At 42.3% G+C, this 18,228-nt stretch overlaps 2 protein-coding genes and 1 non-coding gene across 8 annotated transcripts in view; all 3 read right to left on the reverse strand.

Moving 5' to 3' along the window:
* st3gal5 (ST3 beta-galactoside alpha-2,3-sialyltransferase 5) overlaps window positions 1–2,317 on the reverse strand; it is a 29,574-nt gene extending 27,257 nt beyond the window's left edge. For 3 of the 5 annotated variants that reach the window (XM_080305940.1, XM_080305942.1, XM_080305935.1), the window contains exon 1: window positions 1,291–1,338. In XM_080305940.1, coding sequence (XP_080162066.1) covers window positions 1,291–1,323 — 33 coding nt within the window. In that variant the 5' untranslated portion in view covers window positions 1,324–1,338. Of the gene's footprint in view, window positions 1–1,290; window positions 1,339–2,179 lie in introns of those variants that run through there. The other 2 variants (XM_026186189.2, XM_026186180.2) reach the window with 1 other exon arrangement.
* A 959-nt stretch (window positions 2,318–3,276) lies between these two features.
* polr1a (RNA polymerase I subunit A) overlaps window positions 3,277–18,228 on the reverse strand; it is a 28,893-nt gene continuing 13,941 nt past the window's right edge. Inside the window, exons 25-37 of one of the 2 annotated variants that reach the window (XM_026186152.2) lie at window positions 17,016–17,139; window positions 16,602–16,696; window positions 16,304–16,503; window positions 15,179–15,346; window positions 14,218–14,353; window positions 13,821–13,975; window positions 13,610–13,739; window positions 13,393–13,503; window positions 6,915–7,175; window positions 4,491–4,691; window positions 4,062–4,179; window positions 3,807–3,971; window positions 3,277–3,594 (exon numbers count right to left, since the gene is read on the reverse strand). In XM_026186152.2, the coding sequence (XP_026041937.2) occupies window positions 3,494–3,594; window positions 3,807–3,971; window positions 4,062–4,179; window positions 4,491–4,691; window positions 6,915–7,175; window positions 13,393–13,503; window positions 13,610–13,739; window positions 13,821–13,975; window positions 14,218–14,353; window positions 15,179–15,346; window positions 16,304–16,503; window positions 16,602–16,696; window positions 17,016–17,139 (1,965 nt within the window). In that variant the 3' untranslated portion in view covers window positions 3,277–3,493. The remainder of the gene's footprint in view (window positions 3,595–3,806; window positions 3,972–4,061; window positions 4,180–4,490; window positions 4,692–6,914; window positions 7,176–13,392; window positions 13,504–13,609; window positions 13,740–13,820; window positions 13,976–14,217; window positions 14,354–15,178; window positions 15,347–16,303; window positions 16,504–16,601; window positions 16,697–17,015; window positions 17,140–18,228) is intronic. The other variant, XM_026186160.2, reaches the window with a different exon arrangement.
* Window positions 18,059–18,172, reverse strand: LOC113009639 (small nucleolar RNA SNORA5). The gene has a single exon (XR_003270221.1). It is a non-coding gene; the product is annotated as a small nucleolar RNA SNORA5 (small nucleolar RNA).

Raw genomic sequence — 18,228 nt, forward strand, 5'->3', positions numbered from 1 at the left:
TAAGAAAGGCTGAAAGACGACCACCACTGAACAAGACACACAAGCTGAAACGTCAAGACTGGGCCAAGAAATATCTCAAGACAGATTTTTCTAAGGTTTTATGGACTGATGAAATGAGAGTGAGTCTTGATGGGCCAGATGGATGGGCCCGTGGCTGGATTGGTAAAGGGCAGAGAGCTCCAGTCCGACTCAGACGCCAGCGAGGTGGAGGTGGAGTACTGGTTTGGGCTGGTATCATCAAAGATGAGCTTGTGGGGCCTTTTCGGGTTGAGGATGGAGTCAAGCTCAACTCCCAGTCCTACTGCCAGTTTCTGGAAGACACCTTCTTCAAGCAGTGGTACAGGAAGAAGTCTGCATCCTTCAAGAAAAACATGATTTTCATGCAGGACAATGCTCCATCACACGCGTCCAAGTACTCCACAGCGTGGCTGGCAAGAAAGGGTATAAAAGAAGAAAAACTAATGACATGGCCTCCTTGTTCACCTGATCTGAACCCCATTGAGAACCTGTGGTCCATCATCAAATGTGAGATTTACAAGGAGGGAAAACAGTACACCTCTCTGAACAGTGTCTGGGAGGCTGTGGTTGCTGCTGCACGCAATGTTGATGGTGAACAGATCAAAACACTGACAGAATCCATGGATGGCAGGCTTTTGAGTGTCCTTGCAAAGAAAGGTGGCTATATTGGTCACAGATTTGTTTTTGTTTTGTTTTTGAATGTCAGAAATGTATATTTGTGAATGTGGAGATGTTATATTGGTTTCACTGGTAAAAATAAATAATTGAAATGGGTATATATTTGTTTTTTGTTAAGTTGCCTAATAATTATGCACAGTAATAGTCACCTGCACACACAGATATCCCCTTAAAATAGCTAAAACTAAAAACTACTTCCAAAAACATTCAGCTTTGATATTAATGAGTTTTTTGGGTTCATTGAGAACATGGTTGTTGTTCAATAATAAAATTATTCCTCAAAAATACAACTTGCCTAATAATTCTGCACTCCCTGTATAGTCTAATACAACACATCACACAGACCCATCGCTGTCCCTGAATTATTATTCAACAACTTCCTGAATGAAAATGTATTCCACCCAAACCTCAGCCTACTTTTTTCTTTTGTGCATCTATCTCTGACTGCACGAAATGTCCAGAAAAGTGGACATCAAACTCGGAATACTATGCTGAGAAACAAAAATACAAATGTGCAGATCACAGTTGTCTTTTCCTGCCAAACATCTACAAAACGCTTTGTGTAACTGAGTGGCACATGATCAACTCTCTTACCAAGTCTTGTGATACAAGATACATCCTCTTCATTTACACAAGGGTGTAACCTGCGGTTGTCTTCTGATAGGCGCAGCTCTCTTATACTTATCACTTCGTGCTTATGTGCCAGAAGCTAACTTTTCCCCCCCTCAAAATACTATTTAGACTCTAACATCGAAATTTCGACTTTATTCTCAAAATTATTCGTAATATTTTTTTCTTAATGCGGTCCCATTGCTCCCTCGTATTAAATCAGTATGAGTGTTTACTGCATCCCTGCTGCCGTTAAGTGGTAAGAACTCTAGGGACAGATTAAGAAGCCTTTTATAAATGCTCGGAGAAAAGGCCGGGGCGGCGGGTGTCTGACACAGTAAATGTGGCCTGTGAAGGTAAATGATTTTATTGCTCCGAGTCTCTTAACAACCGGCCTACCAGCCCTTGAAAAAGTAAAAATAAAACAAAGCTAAACATTTTTGCTTTTCGTAGCTTCGGCTTTCTCCTCCTTTGCTAACGTCTCGCGCACGTAGGTCTGTCGGGACGATCCTGCGCAGAGCCGAGGATTGTGGATAAATGCGCCATAACGTTTTTACAAACGCTGTATAATTAAATTCCGCTAAACTGCGTGAAAATATCACATGGATAATCAACTGCTTATTTACAAGTAACGCAAATATTTTTAATACAGCGAAGCTTTTGTAATAGGACAAAAAAAAAGATACAGCATCAGCGGCCGACTGTTAATATCGGCAGCTTCAAAATGTAGCAAAACACTGACCAGCAACGAAGGCTCAAGTCAGCTTACAGGCTGACCATTGTGTCCATATCGAACCAAACTGTATTTTACCCCCAACTGCTGACGCCTTTCAAACCAGCTTCTACTGTTTCGCCTCATTTCGTTATGACTCACCCTTCCATAGATATCCACGAGCGGTCACGGCGCATCCTTCGCACGAGGGTACATTATCACATCTCGAGATTCTGCAGCTTTATCACACCACCTTCACTGGTCGGTCCTACCGCAGGAGACCAACCAACCAATCAAATTGCGTAAAAGTTCCCATCATTTCCGTTCTTTCGTAATAAAAGCCTCCCAACATTTCAGTGTCCCGTTAGCGCTACAAGCAACGGTAGCTGTTTGCAAAATTTGTCCACAAAACATGTTGTAAACTGAAATGCACAGTAAAATCCGTTAGATTTACTCTTAGAACAGTAGTAATGCAGATTTATAAATCGAGATAAATACACAGAACCAACTTTACAGGTTACACAATAAGGTTTAGGATAAATAAGCCAGAGATGTAAAAGTGTAAATAAATCAGGAGAGAAACAGTAGATACATTTTGTCTGGGTGCAGGACTGGATCAATGCACCCAAGTCACACTGGACTGGTGGACTGTGACCTCGGAATATTTTCAACACACTAACTATAGTTTTTCTGGGTGAGCTTATGCTTTAAAGTACACACTAATTACTCAGCCACTTACACATTACACATGCAGGAGCTGCTTACTCATGGACACCCATATCATGACGCTCTAGAAAGTTTGGAGTCAGCAGTGACGGCGGTTTTTGCTCACTGTGTGCCTCAGCACTTGGTGATTATGCCAACTTTAGTCATCTTGGATGACCTGTTGCACTTCTTAATCATTATCTCTGCAGTAACAGATATTTTACAGACTGACAGTAGCATCCTGATAGAGTACGGCCCTTGAACACAGTGAGAGCTTTAGAATGACACACATATGTTTGTAAATCTAGACCTCATGACCTCAATTCACTGAAAAGACTGACCTCTGTTCAGAGTCTTGAGCTTGAGCTAGAGTAAGTAATCAGATTCATCTTTTTTTCCTTTACCAAACGAACTTAATAAAGACACTCTGGACCTGCTCAAGGCCTGTCTATAATGCTGAATGACTATTGTTGTGTTCCCAAAAACATAAATTGATGTTGTTTACAATTCAAACAGTCCCAATACTGTCACAAAATACATACATAACAAAAATACAAAATTCAATATTCCTTTTATTAAGAAATGAAAACAAAGTGACTTATTCCATCAGTTTTTATGTTCTTTTAATGAAACGTTGCAGCCTGGAAGGCTTTTGCTAAAAGGAAATAAACATATTTACTGATGCATTCTGTAGAGGATGTAAGGAGCCTGCAGACCGGATCAGCTGTGATCTTATCACATCATATCTAACCACTGTCAGCATCTCTGTCTCTACTGCAGAGGCTGCTTCAGTTCAAAGAGTCCTGTTCCACCTCTGACTACTTTCCCCACCACCAGGCAGGCTGAGGGTGACACTAGCTGATCATGTGATCCTGAAGGGGGGGGGGGAAGAGGAAGAAGAAGAATACTTTACTTAACAACAATGCTGAAAATGTATTTCTATACATTTACTTCTGACTAATGATCAAATCCGATTTAGTACATAGAAAAAACAAAGAGCCTAACGCTGGTAGACCAGTAGCGACCCTCGTAAACTGTGATTTCTCTTCAGCTTTCTATGCTTTATCAATGTTGTCATCCTTACCTAGCATGGTGGCCTGCTTGAGGAATTTGTAGCTGGTCTCGAAGGTCATCTGCTGCAGAGGAGAGGAGTTGGACCGGATTGCGTGTCGGTTCAGTGGCTTATATACACCTTCATAGCACATGTAGTCTGCTACCAGTGATAGATGTCTGGGGTCAACTTCAATACCTGGAGAGAGACGGAGGAAATCTGAGTGATTCTGAGAGCTTTCCTGGTTTGGGGTTTTTTGAGTACGAGTCTAAATAAGAGCATGTTTACCATAGACAGCAAAGACATTTTTGATCTCTTTCTCTATGACCTTCAGAGCCACCTCAATTCCATATGTCTTCGCCATGGCGTGCACCTCATTGGAGTACAGTCTGTTGATGTCCAAGATCTGGAGGAAAATAAATAGAGCTGCAGTGTTGGGACAACTGAAAACATGCAGTCTGGTAAGACAGAGCAACACAAATACAATAAGAAACTGCAGAAGCCTTTCCAAACTACAGAGGCGATATCGCCACAGTTACTCTCTGTATTTCTGATCGGACCAATCAAAATGTAGCTGGAGGAATCTTATCTGTAACCCAGCAACTTGTAACTCTGACCAGCTGTTTACCTTCACTTAATTTAGAAAGGCTTGCAGATGTGCAAAAAAACAAAAAGCCACCCTTATAAGCACGGCATTGTTTCAATTTCACCACCTACATCACTGTACTTGAAGATTTCATGCATGTTGATTCCCTCAGTGTTCAGAACGGTTTCCTTTTCTCCGGTCTTTGTTGTCGTTTCGCTGAGCAGGCAGCGCGTCAGGCCCTTGGTCTCCATGATGACGGCATTCTGGGCCAGCGATGTCAGCACCGAGGTCAGATCAAAGTGCACCTTGCTCACAGGTAATGCCAGGTCAACCTATAAAGGAGACAGATGAGAGTTAATCTACTTCCTGTAGCTGCATACCTTAGCGTCATGCGTGTCAGTGCAATCGCAATACGTCGTAATTTCCAAAAGTCCTCAATTATACAAAACCCAGGCTAAAAACCCCACAAGGATCAATGCACAGGTTGTCTTCTGGAGGGAGATCGTCTTTCACACCAATTGCGCAATTGCACACTGCTGGCACGGTGTCTGTGCACAGAAAATCTGTGTTGCGCACAAAAAAAACCTAACCTGAATTGAAATTAAAATAAATACGTTAACAATTCTGTTTTGCAGTGTTAGTCAGTGAGTGACTGAACGATGCCACCTTATCCCATAGTCCAGCCAATGATGCGATTCACATTCGTATATACGCAGCTAATCAACGTCGTTGACAGGCTATGACAGCGTCCTTATGTGCCGACACCGGTGTTTTAGCTGGCAAAGTGGCGTGGCTGATGTGGAGTGAAGCCACGTTAATGACAACGTGGACAACAGTTGGAGATGTGAGCAGGACAGACAGAACAATTGACGGGAAAAGTGTGGACTTCATACCAGTTTCTAAATTGTGTTGACCGGCCACGTAAAACCAGAGTAAGGCATTCACTTTTGGCTCACTCTTTCTTCACTTCCACACGGGGCGGCAGCTGAGGTGAGGTTCTATTTGGGTTTTATTTTTATGTATTGTTTAAGGGAATGAATAAATCTGTTTTCCTGTTTTCTTTCAGCTGTGGCAGTCCATGTGTGTCTTTGTTTCCTTCCTTCTTTGCCTTAATTATTTGAGAATAAAAGGAGAACCCTGAGAATAATTCTGAATTAGATGGCTGCTTTTTCTTATTCTAACCGGATGAGCCCATGATGCTGATTGCTTCAGCCCTGAACCTTCCTTCCTTCAAAACAGTTTTGTTGTGTGTGTCAGAACAATGAGGCGACTGCTGAATGTTACAGGTGTTACAGCAGTGATACATCTGCTGCTGTAATCAGGTATCAGGCTGTTGTTCTCCTTTATCTCATAGTGGACAGAAATTATTTTTTGGAGTGGCACAAATAATTTGTGTGGCATCAGATTTGATGCAGAACAGCTGATTGTTCTGTAAATAGTTTGAAATGTTTATTTAAAAAAAACGCCTTCGCTGCATTTTTAGGGAAACAGCTGCAAAAAACTTTGTTTGCAAAACTCAGTTACTTTTTTGAAGAAGTAACTATATAATTAATTGCCCAGCATTGGTCATTATTTACTGTATTTTGCAGACAGAGTTACAGACTCTCTCCCAGACCACAGACTCATAATACAAGTCAGAACTTTATTTTTTTAAAAAAGAAGAAAGTTGAGTTTTCAAAATTGGAGTTCAAGTTATTTTTACTTCCAAGTGTTAACATACTACACAGGTCATGAACAAGATTTTTTAAATTGTCATTGTAAGTGGGCTAAAGCAGTTAATTAGAAGTAGCCTAACATAAATGTAAACGCTGTAATTTGATTATTTTAATAAACATGTAACTTGGATGGATTCGATGCTGGCGTGACCACAGTGCTCATGTCTGCTGTTGCTCACAGTGGTCCACAGTGGGTCGCTCAGGGAGTTTGTGTGTTTGCTCAGACACATGCAATATTAGAGGGAACATTGTTTCACACCAACCCTCTGGACTACCATCCACCACTCTTCACTGTGGTCTTCAACGTCCTTTATCCAGTACATTCACTGTCCTCCTCTGCACATGTCCACATGTTTTTAGTTTTTATTGTGGCAAAACTCATCAGTTACTCCTGCAGTTTAGACATGAACGCTGCAACCCACAAATCTACCAGTTCATGCATTCACAGCAGCCACAGTAAGAGCCTTTGTAGCCTTCCTCTTTTCAAAGATGGCACCTGATAATGAATGCTAATGACGTGTTATCTTACAGTAATTACACTTAGGAAGGAAACTTGGTGAGAAATGTGCTTAATTGTACAATTTATGATTTCCTTCCTGCTCTTCTACGCAAACTGAGTGAAACTAGCATGACCAGAAGTAGAGGAAACAGTTGCTCCTGAGGGCCAAACATCTTTGCCTGTGTGTGTGTGTGTGTGTGTGTGTGTGTGTGTGTGTGTGTGTGTGTGTGTGTGTGTGTGTGCGTGTGTGTGGGTGTGGAAGCAACAAAGTGAGAGCCATCTCTAAGAGAAAGTCAGTGTTCATTTTTCAGAATCTACTACTCTGACATGCACACACTCACCTCACACCAGAGTTCATGCTTGTGGTCATAGCTGTATCTCTCTATGGCTGCGTTTGACTCCAGCACAGAGTTCACTCTCATCTCACTCTGCGACTCTGCTCCTTCCACTCGTTTTTCTCCCTTCTTCCTCTTCTCTGTTCTCCTCCCGTTAGCCTGAGGCTCCTCCACAGCGTTTGTCTCCTCCTCCGCCTCTTCCACGCCCTGGTCCTCTTTATCCTCTGGGTCATCGCCATTGTCTTCCTCCTCGCTTTCATAGTCCACCTGCAAAAAAATTAGCCTGCTAATCTTTCTGGCCTTTTGGTAACATATTGAACAGGAAGCACGTTTCTTTGTGAAATAAACTGATATCAAACATCAAACAAAGGAGCGCCCATTTTAATTTTTAAAAGAGGCAAACCTTAAATCAAACTGAACATATCTGAGAATGAAAGTTAATCACGGACCACAGAAACCTCAAGGTGCACGCCCTCACAGACAGAAACTTTCCACCGTACTTCACTGTCTGCACTCCTTTGCCTTTGCATATGATGTTGATCATCTGACAAACCAGAGGAACCTGACACTGAGGGTTCGTTGTGTTAAAGCACATATGTTAAAAATGTGTTTAACACATGTGCTGCACTGGCTCAGATACAACACATTGTGTGAATTTTGACACGCTGTTTTAAAACAAAACCCACGCTGTGTCCAAATTCACGTTCAATGTGTCCAACACATTTTGTGTGTCATTCTTTAAACACATCCTTTGTAAGAGTGTATGAGTCTTACAAGTGTGGCGCATATTATAAACATATAAAACATAAAAAGTACTGAGTGAAGATTAAAAATGGCATGTGACAGACAGCGCTGCTTTTATCAAGGAATTCTCAGAATTTTTAAAAAACATACATTCAAACTATAATATGATAATTTTAACCGGTGATTTTAACCTGCACATAGATAATCCTTCTGACCCTGCAGCAAAAGAATTCTTAAACATTCTTCACTGTTTGGATTTTACCCAGCACGTCACGCAGCCGACTCACAACAGAGGACACACTCTGGACCTGGTCATCACCCATGGGCTGTCCACCAGTGTGTCCTCTGTTGTTGACTTGGCTGTCTCTGACCACTACTGTGTGTTTTTTAACATCACCGGTTTTATTCAGCGGGAGACCTCGGTGCGAACTGTGAGGAGGCGCTATCTAACCTCTGAAGTGGCTGCAAATTTTACCAGGGTTTTAGACGAATGCCCCCCTGTGATTTTACCTGCACCCTGCGATCTGATTTTTAATCATTTCAACAGCAAACTGAAGAAAAGCCTTGACTCCGTTGCTCCACTCACCACCAAAAAGATTAACGTAAAACACGTATCACCCTGGAGAAACGAAGAAGTCAAAAAACTCAAAAGAAATTGCAGGGCAGCAGAAAGGAGATGGAGGAAAAATAAAAATACTATCAACCATCAAATATTTTGCGAGCAACTTAAAATGTACAATAATACATTAAGGAATTCAAGAAATTCATACTTCGCCAAAATAATCAGTAATAACAAAAATAATCCCAAGGTCCTCTTTTCCACCATAGATCATTTATTTAACCCTGATTTTAACAGCTCCCAAAGAACCCCCACAGACTCACTCTGTGAGCAGTTTGCAGACCACTTCAGGGGAAAGATCAGCGCCATCAGATCTGATATTTTATCTAATCGCGATATGTTTGTAAACACATCTGAGGGCTCGATTGTACCTGAGGAGACACTGGACAGCTTTGTCCTGGTTAATGCTGAGAACCTTCAGAAGGTTTTCTCCACAGTGAGACCCACCACATGTCTTTTAGATCCAATCCCTTCTTCACTCTTTAAAACACTTTATGGATTTTTTGAGGCTGAGCTTTTATACATGATGAATTGCTCTCTTCAGTTGGGTGTCTTCCCTGCTGCCTTTAAAACGGCGGTGGTGAGGCCCCTTCTGAAGAAGAGCAATTTGGATTGTAATGATTTTAATAACTACAGACCTGTATCCAACTTACCATTTTTAAGTAAAATCTTAGAAAAACTTGTTTTTACTCAGATTACTGATTTTCTCAATGATAGACAGATCCTGGAGATATTCCAGTCTGGATTTAGGGTGAACCACAGCACAGAGACTGCTCTCCTAAAGGTTTTAAATGATCTTAGATGTAACTGGGACTCCCAAAAGCTCTCAGTCCTGGTGCTACTGGATCTAAGCGCAGCCTTTGATACAGTAGACCACGCTATTCTTTTAAACAGACTGAAACACATGGTGGGCCTCTCTGGTGCTGTACATAACTGGTTCACTTCCTATCTCTCTGACAGAACTTTTATGGTGAGTATGGATACATGCTCCTCTAAGATCCATAGAATGACATGTGGTGTGCCTCAAGGGTCGGTTCTAGGCCCTGTACTTTTTAATTTGTATATGCTCCCTCTCGGCAGTGTCATCAGGAGGCATGGAGTGAACTTTCACAGTTACGCTGATGACACGCAGCTGTACATCTCCGTGTCTCCTGATGACACCAGACCAATGGATGCCCTTTTTAACTGTATCTTAGATATACGATCTTGGATGGCAGAAAACTTTTTACAGCTTAACCAGGACAAAACTGAAGTTTTAATCGTCGGTCCTGAGGCTCAGAGAGAGAAACTCTTGTCTAAATTACAGGCATTTTCACTATGTCCTTCGCTACAAGTGAAAAACCTGGGTGTTATTTTTGACTCTGAGCTTGGTTTTATCCCACATGTTAAACATGTAGGGCTGCTCGATTATGGCAAAAATGATAATCACGATTATTTTCACTGAAATTGAGATCACGATTATTTGACGATATTTATTTAACCCTTTAAGACCTACCATAGAACCAAGTCCACCAGAGCTTATATTATTTTTTTTTTACATGTTGTAGTGCCATTTGTGGGAGCATTTCAAGTTGCTATACATCAATACAACTGTTATAGCCCATATTTTAATAATATGTATGCATTAAGTCCATAGTAATTACATAAATTGCAAAAAAGTGCAATAAACTACAAAAAAAATTGAAAATCGCTTTTGTTTTGTTTACATATATTTCTACTTGGAGAAATTTAAGAGGTTTATCCCTCAAAACTTTAAATACAATAAAGTTGCAAAAAAATAGTTTACAACAACAGGAAATTTGAGTGTCTTCATAGTTTTATTTTGGAGATACAGCAATTTTTATATACTGCAGGAAAAACAAAAAACAATCCTATGATGCAAATTTGCAAAGAAAACAGCATGTGCATCATTTTACTGTGGGAAGTGTTACGAACAGCTGATCGGAACGGCAAAGCGTGTTTCTGGAATATTATGTTTTTGTTCCTGCAAGCGCTTTTTATGCAATTTTTGCAAAGCTATATGTGGAACGAAACCGTGACCTAGGACAAGCTGATGGCATCAGATGTAAGTACAACTCCTCCGGTTTCATATGCAAAACAAATTATTGCGCTAGCTTACGCGGTTCAGGTTCTACAGGGATTTAAAAATAGTTACGCAAAACGGAGCGTGCTGCTCTGACCGGCTTTAAAGGGTTAACAATGACTTTAAAAAAATAATATAAAATAGTGTGCAACACCACTGAAGTTTTTTTTTTTTTTAAACTCTCTTTTCAACCAACGGCAGTCACTCTCCAAATAACTTCTGCTTAGCTTTCCGAGCTTCCCTCGGGTCCTCTTAATCAGCGGTCTCCACCCTTTTTTGCGCCACGGACCGGTTTATGCCCGACAATATTTTCACAGACGGCCTTTAAGGTGTCGCGGATAAATGAGGGAGGGGCTAATAATCGGCTCAGTCATTTTTAATGATCGTTGAAAGCCCAGATCGTAATCGTGATTAAAATTCGATTAATTGAGCAGCCCTATAAACATGTAACCAAAATTGGATTTTATCATCTAAAAAATATAGCCAGAGTCCGCCCTATTCTCTCTCGGGCCAACACAGAGATGCTGATGCATGCTTTTATTACCAGTCGCATTGATTACTGTAATGCCCTGCTCTCTGGTCTTCCTAAGAAGAATATTTCAACTTTACAACTTTTGCAAAACTCGGCAGCTCGTGTGCTGACGAAGACCAGAGGGCGGGCCCACATTACACCGGTTTTAGAATCGCTGCATTGGCTCCCCGTGTGTTTCAGGATCGATTTTAAAGTTCTTTTATTGGTTTTTAAATGTCTTAATGGTCTTGGGCCTTCTTATCTCTCAGATCTGCTTTTACCATACGAACCCTCGCGGACCCTGAGGTCCTCTGGTACTGGCCTTTTAATTGTCCCTAAAGTCAGGACACATACTCACGGAGAGGCAGCTTTTCAGTGGTATGGTCCTCATCTGTGGAACAGCCTGCCGGAGGAGCTCAGGGCCGCAGAGAACGTACATGTTTTTAAGAACAGGCTCAAGACCCACCTTTTTAATTTAGCTTTTACTTAGCGTTTATTTATTTTATGCTTATTTATTCTATCCTGTTATTCTATTATTAATTTAGGCTTTACCTAATATTTATTGATTTTATTCTTATTCATTTTTTAATCTTCTTACTCTATTTATATTTATATTGTATCCTGTTTCTTATTTATTTTATCATTTTACCCTGTATATATCCTATTGTGTCATATCTCCAGTGTTTCCTCAGAGGGCGCTCTCTGCACCGGGGCTGTGATCGACTGTGGCTGCGGGGTCTCTGGGGGTCCTCTCAGCCTGGTTGGGGGGCTCCTTGGCCTCCCTCCTGCTGTGTGCCCAGCCTGGAGGCTGCGGTCTGTGACCGCCTCCCGGTGCAGACGGCTCCCTGTTATAGTGTTTCCTCACTTGGCTCATGCGAGCCCAGCCCAATTTTTACTCTTTAAGTGTGCGCATGTGTGTGTGTGTGTGTGTGTGTGTGTGTGTGGGGGGGGGGGGGGGGGGGGGGGGATATGTGTGTATTCACATCATTTATGTTAATGAGAGTGTGGGGAGTGAGTTGGAGGGTGGGGTGGGCTGCTTTTAACTATGTAAAGCACTTTGTGCTACTTTTTTTTTTTTGTATGAAAAGTGCTTTATAAATAAAGATTGATTGATTGATTGATGTGACATTTCACCTCTGACCCCGCCTTCAGATCTGAAGGCTAGAGTGACAATAATGTTATACAGCCGTAAAACTATATTTCTTGCTGCTATTGTTTGTACTGACAACATACACACGGGGAAGCACATGTTCAAAAGAGCACATTACTTTGGACGTCTGACTTTTTCTTCAAGGTCAAATAAATGAAAATTACTTAGGAAATGATACTGATATATGAAGATTCCCATGTGACTTCTGACCTCATGTCTAAGTTTCACATCTGTTGTGTGTTGTTTTCGATCTGGGACAGTTTCCAATTTCCTTGTACTATTGGCCTGGGTGTGACAGTGCAATTATCTTTCTTTCTTCCAAGCTGACCCCAAAATGTGTTGTGTCTTTAAAGCAGTGTTTCCCAACCACTGTGCCGTGACACGTAGGTGTGCCGTGGAAGATGATCTACTTCCACCTGATTAGTACTCTAAGCCAGAAGTTCCCAAAGTGTGGGGCGCGCCCCCTAGGGGAGGCGCAGAGCCATTGCAGGGGAGGCCCTGTATGAATTAAAAAACAAACAAGAAAAATGCTTGGACACTGCTAGCATAATGGACAGGTTTTTGACGGGGCTCCCACAAAAACTCAAAGCAGAAGATGAAGCATCGTCAAACCAACTTCCTTCCAAGCCAAATACTAGAAAATATGATGAAGCATATCTTTCCTTTGGCTTCACTTGCACAAGGTAGGTCTCATCTGCAGAATTAGTTTCCCCTGCGTTGGGAGCACGCGCTGGGCTCTCCAAATCCTGACAAACAGTATCCCACATTCTGGATTTTCGCGAAGATTTTCTTGTAAAAGAAAGGGGGCCTAGCAAAAAAGTTTGGGAACCACTGCTCTAAGCGATCGCCGTGAATTATATTCTCTTCCAATAGAGGGCAGTACAACTGCCTGCTCTAATTAAAAGAGCTGCCAACTGCCAGTAAAACAGAAGAAGATGAAGAAGACATAATATAATTACATAATAGCCATGCTGTGAGACCACGCAGCATAGTGATCGATAAATATTTGAAAAGAAAAAGCAGTCAGTCTGACCCGAATCCTGGAGAAAACGCAGACCCAGGTGAAGGGCCTAGCATGAGTTGTGGTGTACTGGAGACAAACCGAGCCAATTTCACCATACCTGGTGCGCAGGGAAAAATGATCAATAAGTATAATAAGTAATGAGTACGTGGAGTGGATCAGTACCAAGCTGTTCAAAAACGACTCCAACTTCATCCCAGCGGAGGACTCCCACACCTCATATTTAAACATCTCATGCACTGTGTCTGGTTTCCTGTTTTGTATCTGTCAGCCTCCCCACGATCACCCACTGGCAGTTGCGACAGGCAGGAAAGAGAGTGGGCTTCAAGCACACACCACATTTCTTATCTTCATACCTCCTCTTCCTGTTTGCCTTTCCTCTTCGCATCCGAAGCGTCAGTATCTCCTTCATTCTCCTGGTCGTCAACGATCTCTCGCTCCTGCTCTTCCTCTCCATCATCTAACTGCTGAATGACAACGTGACAAAGGTTTGTTTTTGTAGTGGGAAAGAAAATGTTTGAACACCACATGTGCTGTAAATGCTTCAAAAGAACACTGAATTAAAAAACAGACCCCTCCTGAGGCAGCTGCTCCATTGCCGTCATCATCCCTGTCTCTGGCGGTGGCCCTCCTGGTCTCCACAGCGATGGAGGCCAGCTTGGCAGAGCGCTTCTTTATGGCGTCGAGGAGGAGACGGAAAAACCTGGAAGGACGAAACAAAGCGTGAGGAAGGTGAGGAACAATGACAGTGCTTCCTTTATGGCACAGTGAAACAGACACACACCTGGTTTCCATGTAGTGGAGGATCTGCTGCGGTGACAACAGCCTATCATCAGAGTAGCGCTCTGGAGGCAGGAAATGGAAGGTGATTTTGAACACCCGCAGCTTGTGGTGATTTTCAATTCGCAGCGTCTCAACCACACCCACCTTCTGCAGCACCTGTTCTCACACACACACACACACACACACACACACACACACACACACACACACACACACACACACACACACACACACACACACACCTGCAGTGAGTTCCTCCCGCTCATTCCTCACATGCAGCCACAGTTAATGACAGGCAGGATCAGGGAACATGTGCCAGGCAATAAAGATTAGAGGGAGTGAAAATTGGGAAGGTGAATAAGTAAGCAAATCAGACGCGCAAGAGAAGTGATTCCTACCTCAGCTAGGCACACCCGGGCCAACTTCTTACGAAGCACTTTCACCCTCTTCAAAGCTCTCTTGTTGTTGAGCACTGGAACGCTCATCATGGGGGTTTTAATGTTGGCGCTGGCCACCATCAGGATCTCTCTCAGACTTTGAGGAGGACACACACAAAATGAGAAACTGAGGGAAGGTATAGTGGAAGGCTTTACAGACAAAACAAAAGCCTCTGACACATGCAGCAGCAACCCGCTGCACACGTAGTGCCACCCAACCTTAATGTGAGTATGAACTAAAAATACAGTTTGCCTGTTAGAGGATTTTTAAGTTTTATTGTCATGAAATGCAACTGAGTGATATACTGATAAGTGTTTAATATTTCTGCTTATGCAAAGGTCTTTCTATCATGAACTCTCTGAACAGTCACATCACAACACCACAATGAGTTGTGAAAACAAGCTGTTATTGTTAGATTAAGTTCCAGAAACTGCATGTTCTCTCCCCACGAGTGAAGAGCGTGCAGCTAAGTTCCTGTTTTATCTTTGCTTTGCCATGTGACATCACTATACTGAGTGTATAAATAAAGATGCAAGACAAGTGTGGGGTGTGTGAGTCTTGTTGGGCTCTCACCCGTGCACGTTACCTGCTGAACTGTCTGAGTGTCATTTCTTCACCTGAGTGTTTGATAACTGTTCACCCCTAACAAAACCCTTTACAGACACAGCTAACTGGAAACAACTGTAACGTGTTGGCCCACTCCTCAATTTCATTAATGAGTGTGCAATTTTGTCCGTAATTCTATTTTTTCAAGCCGCCGTATTGTTGTTCGACTGGTTCAACCAGCACCTCATGCTTCCTTCGGCCCACACTTCTTTTGAATCAACCAAGTGCAAAAGCTTATTAAAGTGTGCAAAGACTCTTTTAACGGCACTATGACACTGTTGTGCCCCCACATTTGCGATAAGGACGAGTCATTACCGAGGTATTCCCAAAGTGACGTTCATCTCTCCTCTGCCAGCAAAGTGGAAGGTGTTGAGAGTCATCTGGGTGGAGGGCTCACCTATGGACTGAGCTGCCAGCAGACCCACAGCTTCACCTGGGTCACACAGCGAACGCTGCCACTTATAATGCAGCAGCTGGCGAAGGCTGAGGACAAAAACAGAAAGTTATAGCCTGCACAAGTATCATCTGTCCCAGCTGTTTCCAGCTGTTCTAGGTACATGAGCGTAAAAACCCCTTTGTCTATATTTAGCCTCGAATTACACAAAGAAAGCTCTCAGTTTTCATTCACACTTTATTTGGTGGTTCTCGTCCTTCGTTTAATTAGAAATGCACTTCTGGGATCTTTCTTTTCGATCAGGTTTTCCCAGGACTCTGTGCATCCCTCTTTAACAGGAACAGTTTTATCAGGCTTTCACATTACTGTGTAGAAATATTTGGACCACTCCTCTTGGCAACCTTACTTTCCTGGTATTTGGCATTTGTTTACACACAGCTCTTGTAAATTTCAGGCAGACTCACATGTGGACTTTGAGCGCTTACCAGCACTTTATCTTTTTTCAGCTGCTCTCGTTTAGATTTGCTGCTGTGCTCTGAATGCTGCTCTGTTGCATAACCCTATTTTGGCCAAACTGTCAGCCTAACCCTCTAAGAGCACTTTGTATACACAGTTTGTGGTCAGCTCGATCACTGCAAGGTGTCCAGGTCCTGTGGCTGCAACTGGAAATGATCACCGCTCCAACACTTTGTCTGATGCTTGTCCTGATATGATGTGTGGCATTTGTGCAGATGCAGCTTTGCTAACCAATGATGTGGTTCTTTTGTAGAGAGAAGAGCCAAACAAGCCTTTTAGTATGTTTCTATCTGAACTCTCATGAACTTTAACATGGTAACTGAAGACTGTAGAGTCTACGATGTCGCTCTTGGGGTTTTTTGCGGTTTCTATGAACATTGCATTCCTTTGCTATGATGTTTCTCTGCTTTTAGATGTGCTCACACTAGTTCATGATCATTAAATGAAGTGCTTTTGATCAGCAAAGCACAGGCATTCTCTAAAACTGTAATAGGTATTTGTCCCCATTTGAATATTCAGACACTGAATACCTGTTTGTGTCCAGTCTGTCTTGGTTCGCAGTGTCTCTGCTCTGCAGGTATTTCTCTGTGATGCCATGAAAGTTTTCAGAGATTGATCCAAAGCAGACATCAGGCCTAAACAGGCCCAGCGACGGCTCCGGGCAGCGGGAGGACTTCCTGCAGTATTTGGATCTGCTAGCTTCATCCAGAGTGTGCCACTGTTGTACAAGCTGTGAAGTGAACAGAATTCAGTACGCTGTTTATTTCGACTACATTGGAGGTCGGGAGTTCACGTTATACAATATGTGCTGAGGAAGAGCAAACGTACCTGCAGCACAGCAGGATTTCTGCCACAGTCGGCCTCTGCTTCATCAGTCTGTTTTAATTTTCCCAGCTTCTTCTGGGAAAAAAGCAAAAACGCTCCTGGCAGAGATGAAAACATGGAAACACAAACATTAGTTACAGAGGCAATGCACAAATATGCATGCAACGATTCACTGGACTCTCCTGATGAAGTTGCTGCTACGACCTACAACAGTTCAAAGTGGTAATTTAGACAATTTTTTACTTTTTCATACAAAAAGAAAAGTTTTACAATCAAACTGTGTGATTGGAAAGAGTTGGGCAGACATGTCAACCATCAGCACTGGTCCAAGATTTTACACTCAGTGCATCTCGAAAATATCATTCGGGCAAATATGTGGGAAATAATTTCCCTGCAAAGACAAACATTTTTACATACCACTCCGTGGACATGCTAACTCTCTCTTTGCTTTCCAGCGCTGGATGGCAGCAAAGTGCTTAGTGGCACTTTGAGGGTCTAAACGTGCTAAAATCTCATCCAGGCCCTGCGACCTCCTGATGACCTGGCAGGAAGGAAACACACGTCTCCTTCATTCAAACTGGCATTGTACACAGGAAGTCATTTGCTCTTTGCACGTCACTGTCACTTATTGTTGCTCGCCGGCAGACATTCAAGCACCAGCTGCCTTGGTATATTTGTCACTCTGACAATTTTACTATCCTGTTATATCTAAATCACCAAAATCCGGCACACGCGTTTGTAGCCGCTTCAACTTATCGCCTCGAAAGTGAGGAAAGTGTATCTCGGGAAATTATTTTGCATAAAGAAAAGTTTAATTTAGCAAAAAAAATTCATTTCTATGTGCAAATGTATTTGAGTGTTTGCTATTATCCATATACACACACAATAATGTGTGTGTATATGGATAATATATATATGTAATATATATGTGCCACAAAACCAACCAATCACAAGTCTGTGGTTGGTTGGTTTTGTGGCACACTTATAACGGCGTACAGAAAGAGTTGAGCGTGCACGGAGGAAAGCTGCTGAGAGCGCGAGCGACACACTGAGAGCAGGTGTGCAGATGTCTGTGAGCACACAGAGCAGAGATCTGAGCGCGAGGGGCTGTTATTGCATATGTATATGGATATTAGCAAACACTGAAACAGACTTCTTGCACGCAGCAATGAATTTTGTTTGCTCAAATTAAACTTTTCTTAGCTCAAAATAATTTTCTTCTCAAAATACAACATTTGCACTTGCAAATATTTTTACGTGCGCTCAGAATAGAGGCACTAAAATAATAACGCCATAGTCTGGGCGCATTCAGATTAATGTGGCTTAGCTTTCTTTTTGTAGCTTCATGCTAAACTAAGCTAATAGTTAACAAATATTTATAGTTTTGTTAACAGCTGGGCTAATACAACAAATCGTCATGGAAACTGCACAGTATTATCTGAGTTGCTGAGCACTAATGTGCTTGTATGCAGTACATATTTATCCCCCACCGAGGCCCATGACCTGCTCCTTCACTGTAGCAGCCATTTTGGCCAGTACCAACCACAGAGGGGGGAGCACTGAATTTGGCTGCGATCTTCCACAGCACTATCACAGGGAGCTGTAATGTGGCTGTGAATCAACAAATGGT

This window comes from Astatotilapia calliptera, chromosome 2 (assembly GCF_964374335.1).
Source record: "Astatotilapia calliptera chromosome 2, fAstCal68.1, whole genome shotgun sequence".
Lineage (NCBI taxonomy): Eukaryota > Metazoa > Chordata > Actinopteri > Cichliformes > Cichlidae > Astatotilapia > Astatotilapia calliptera.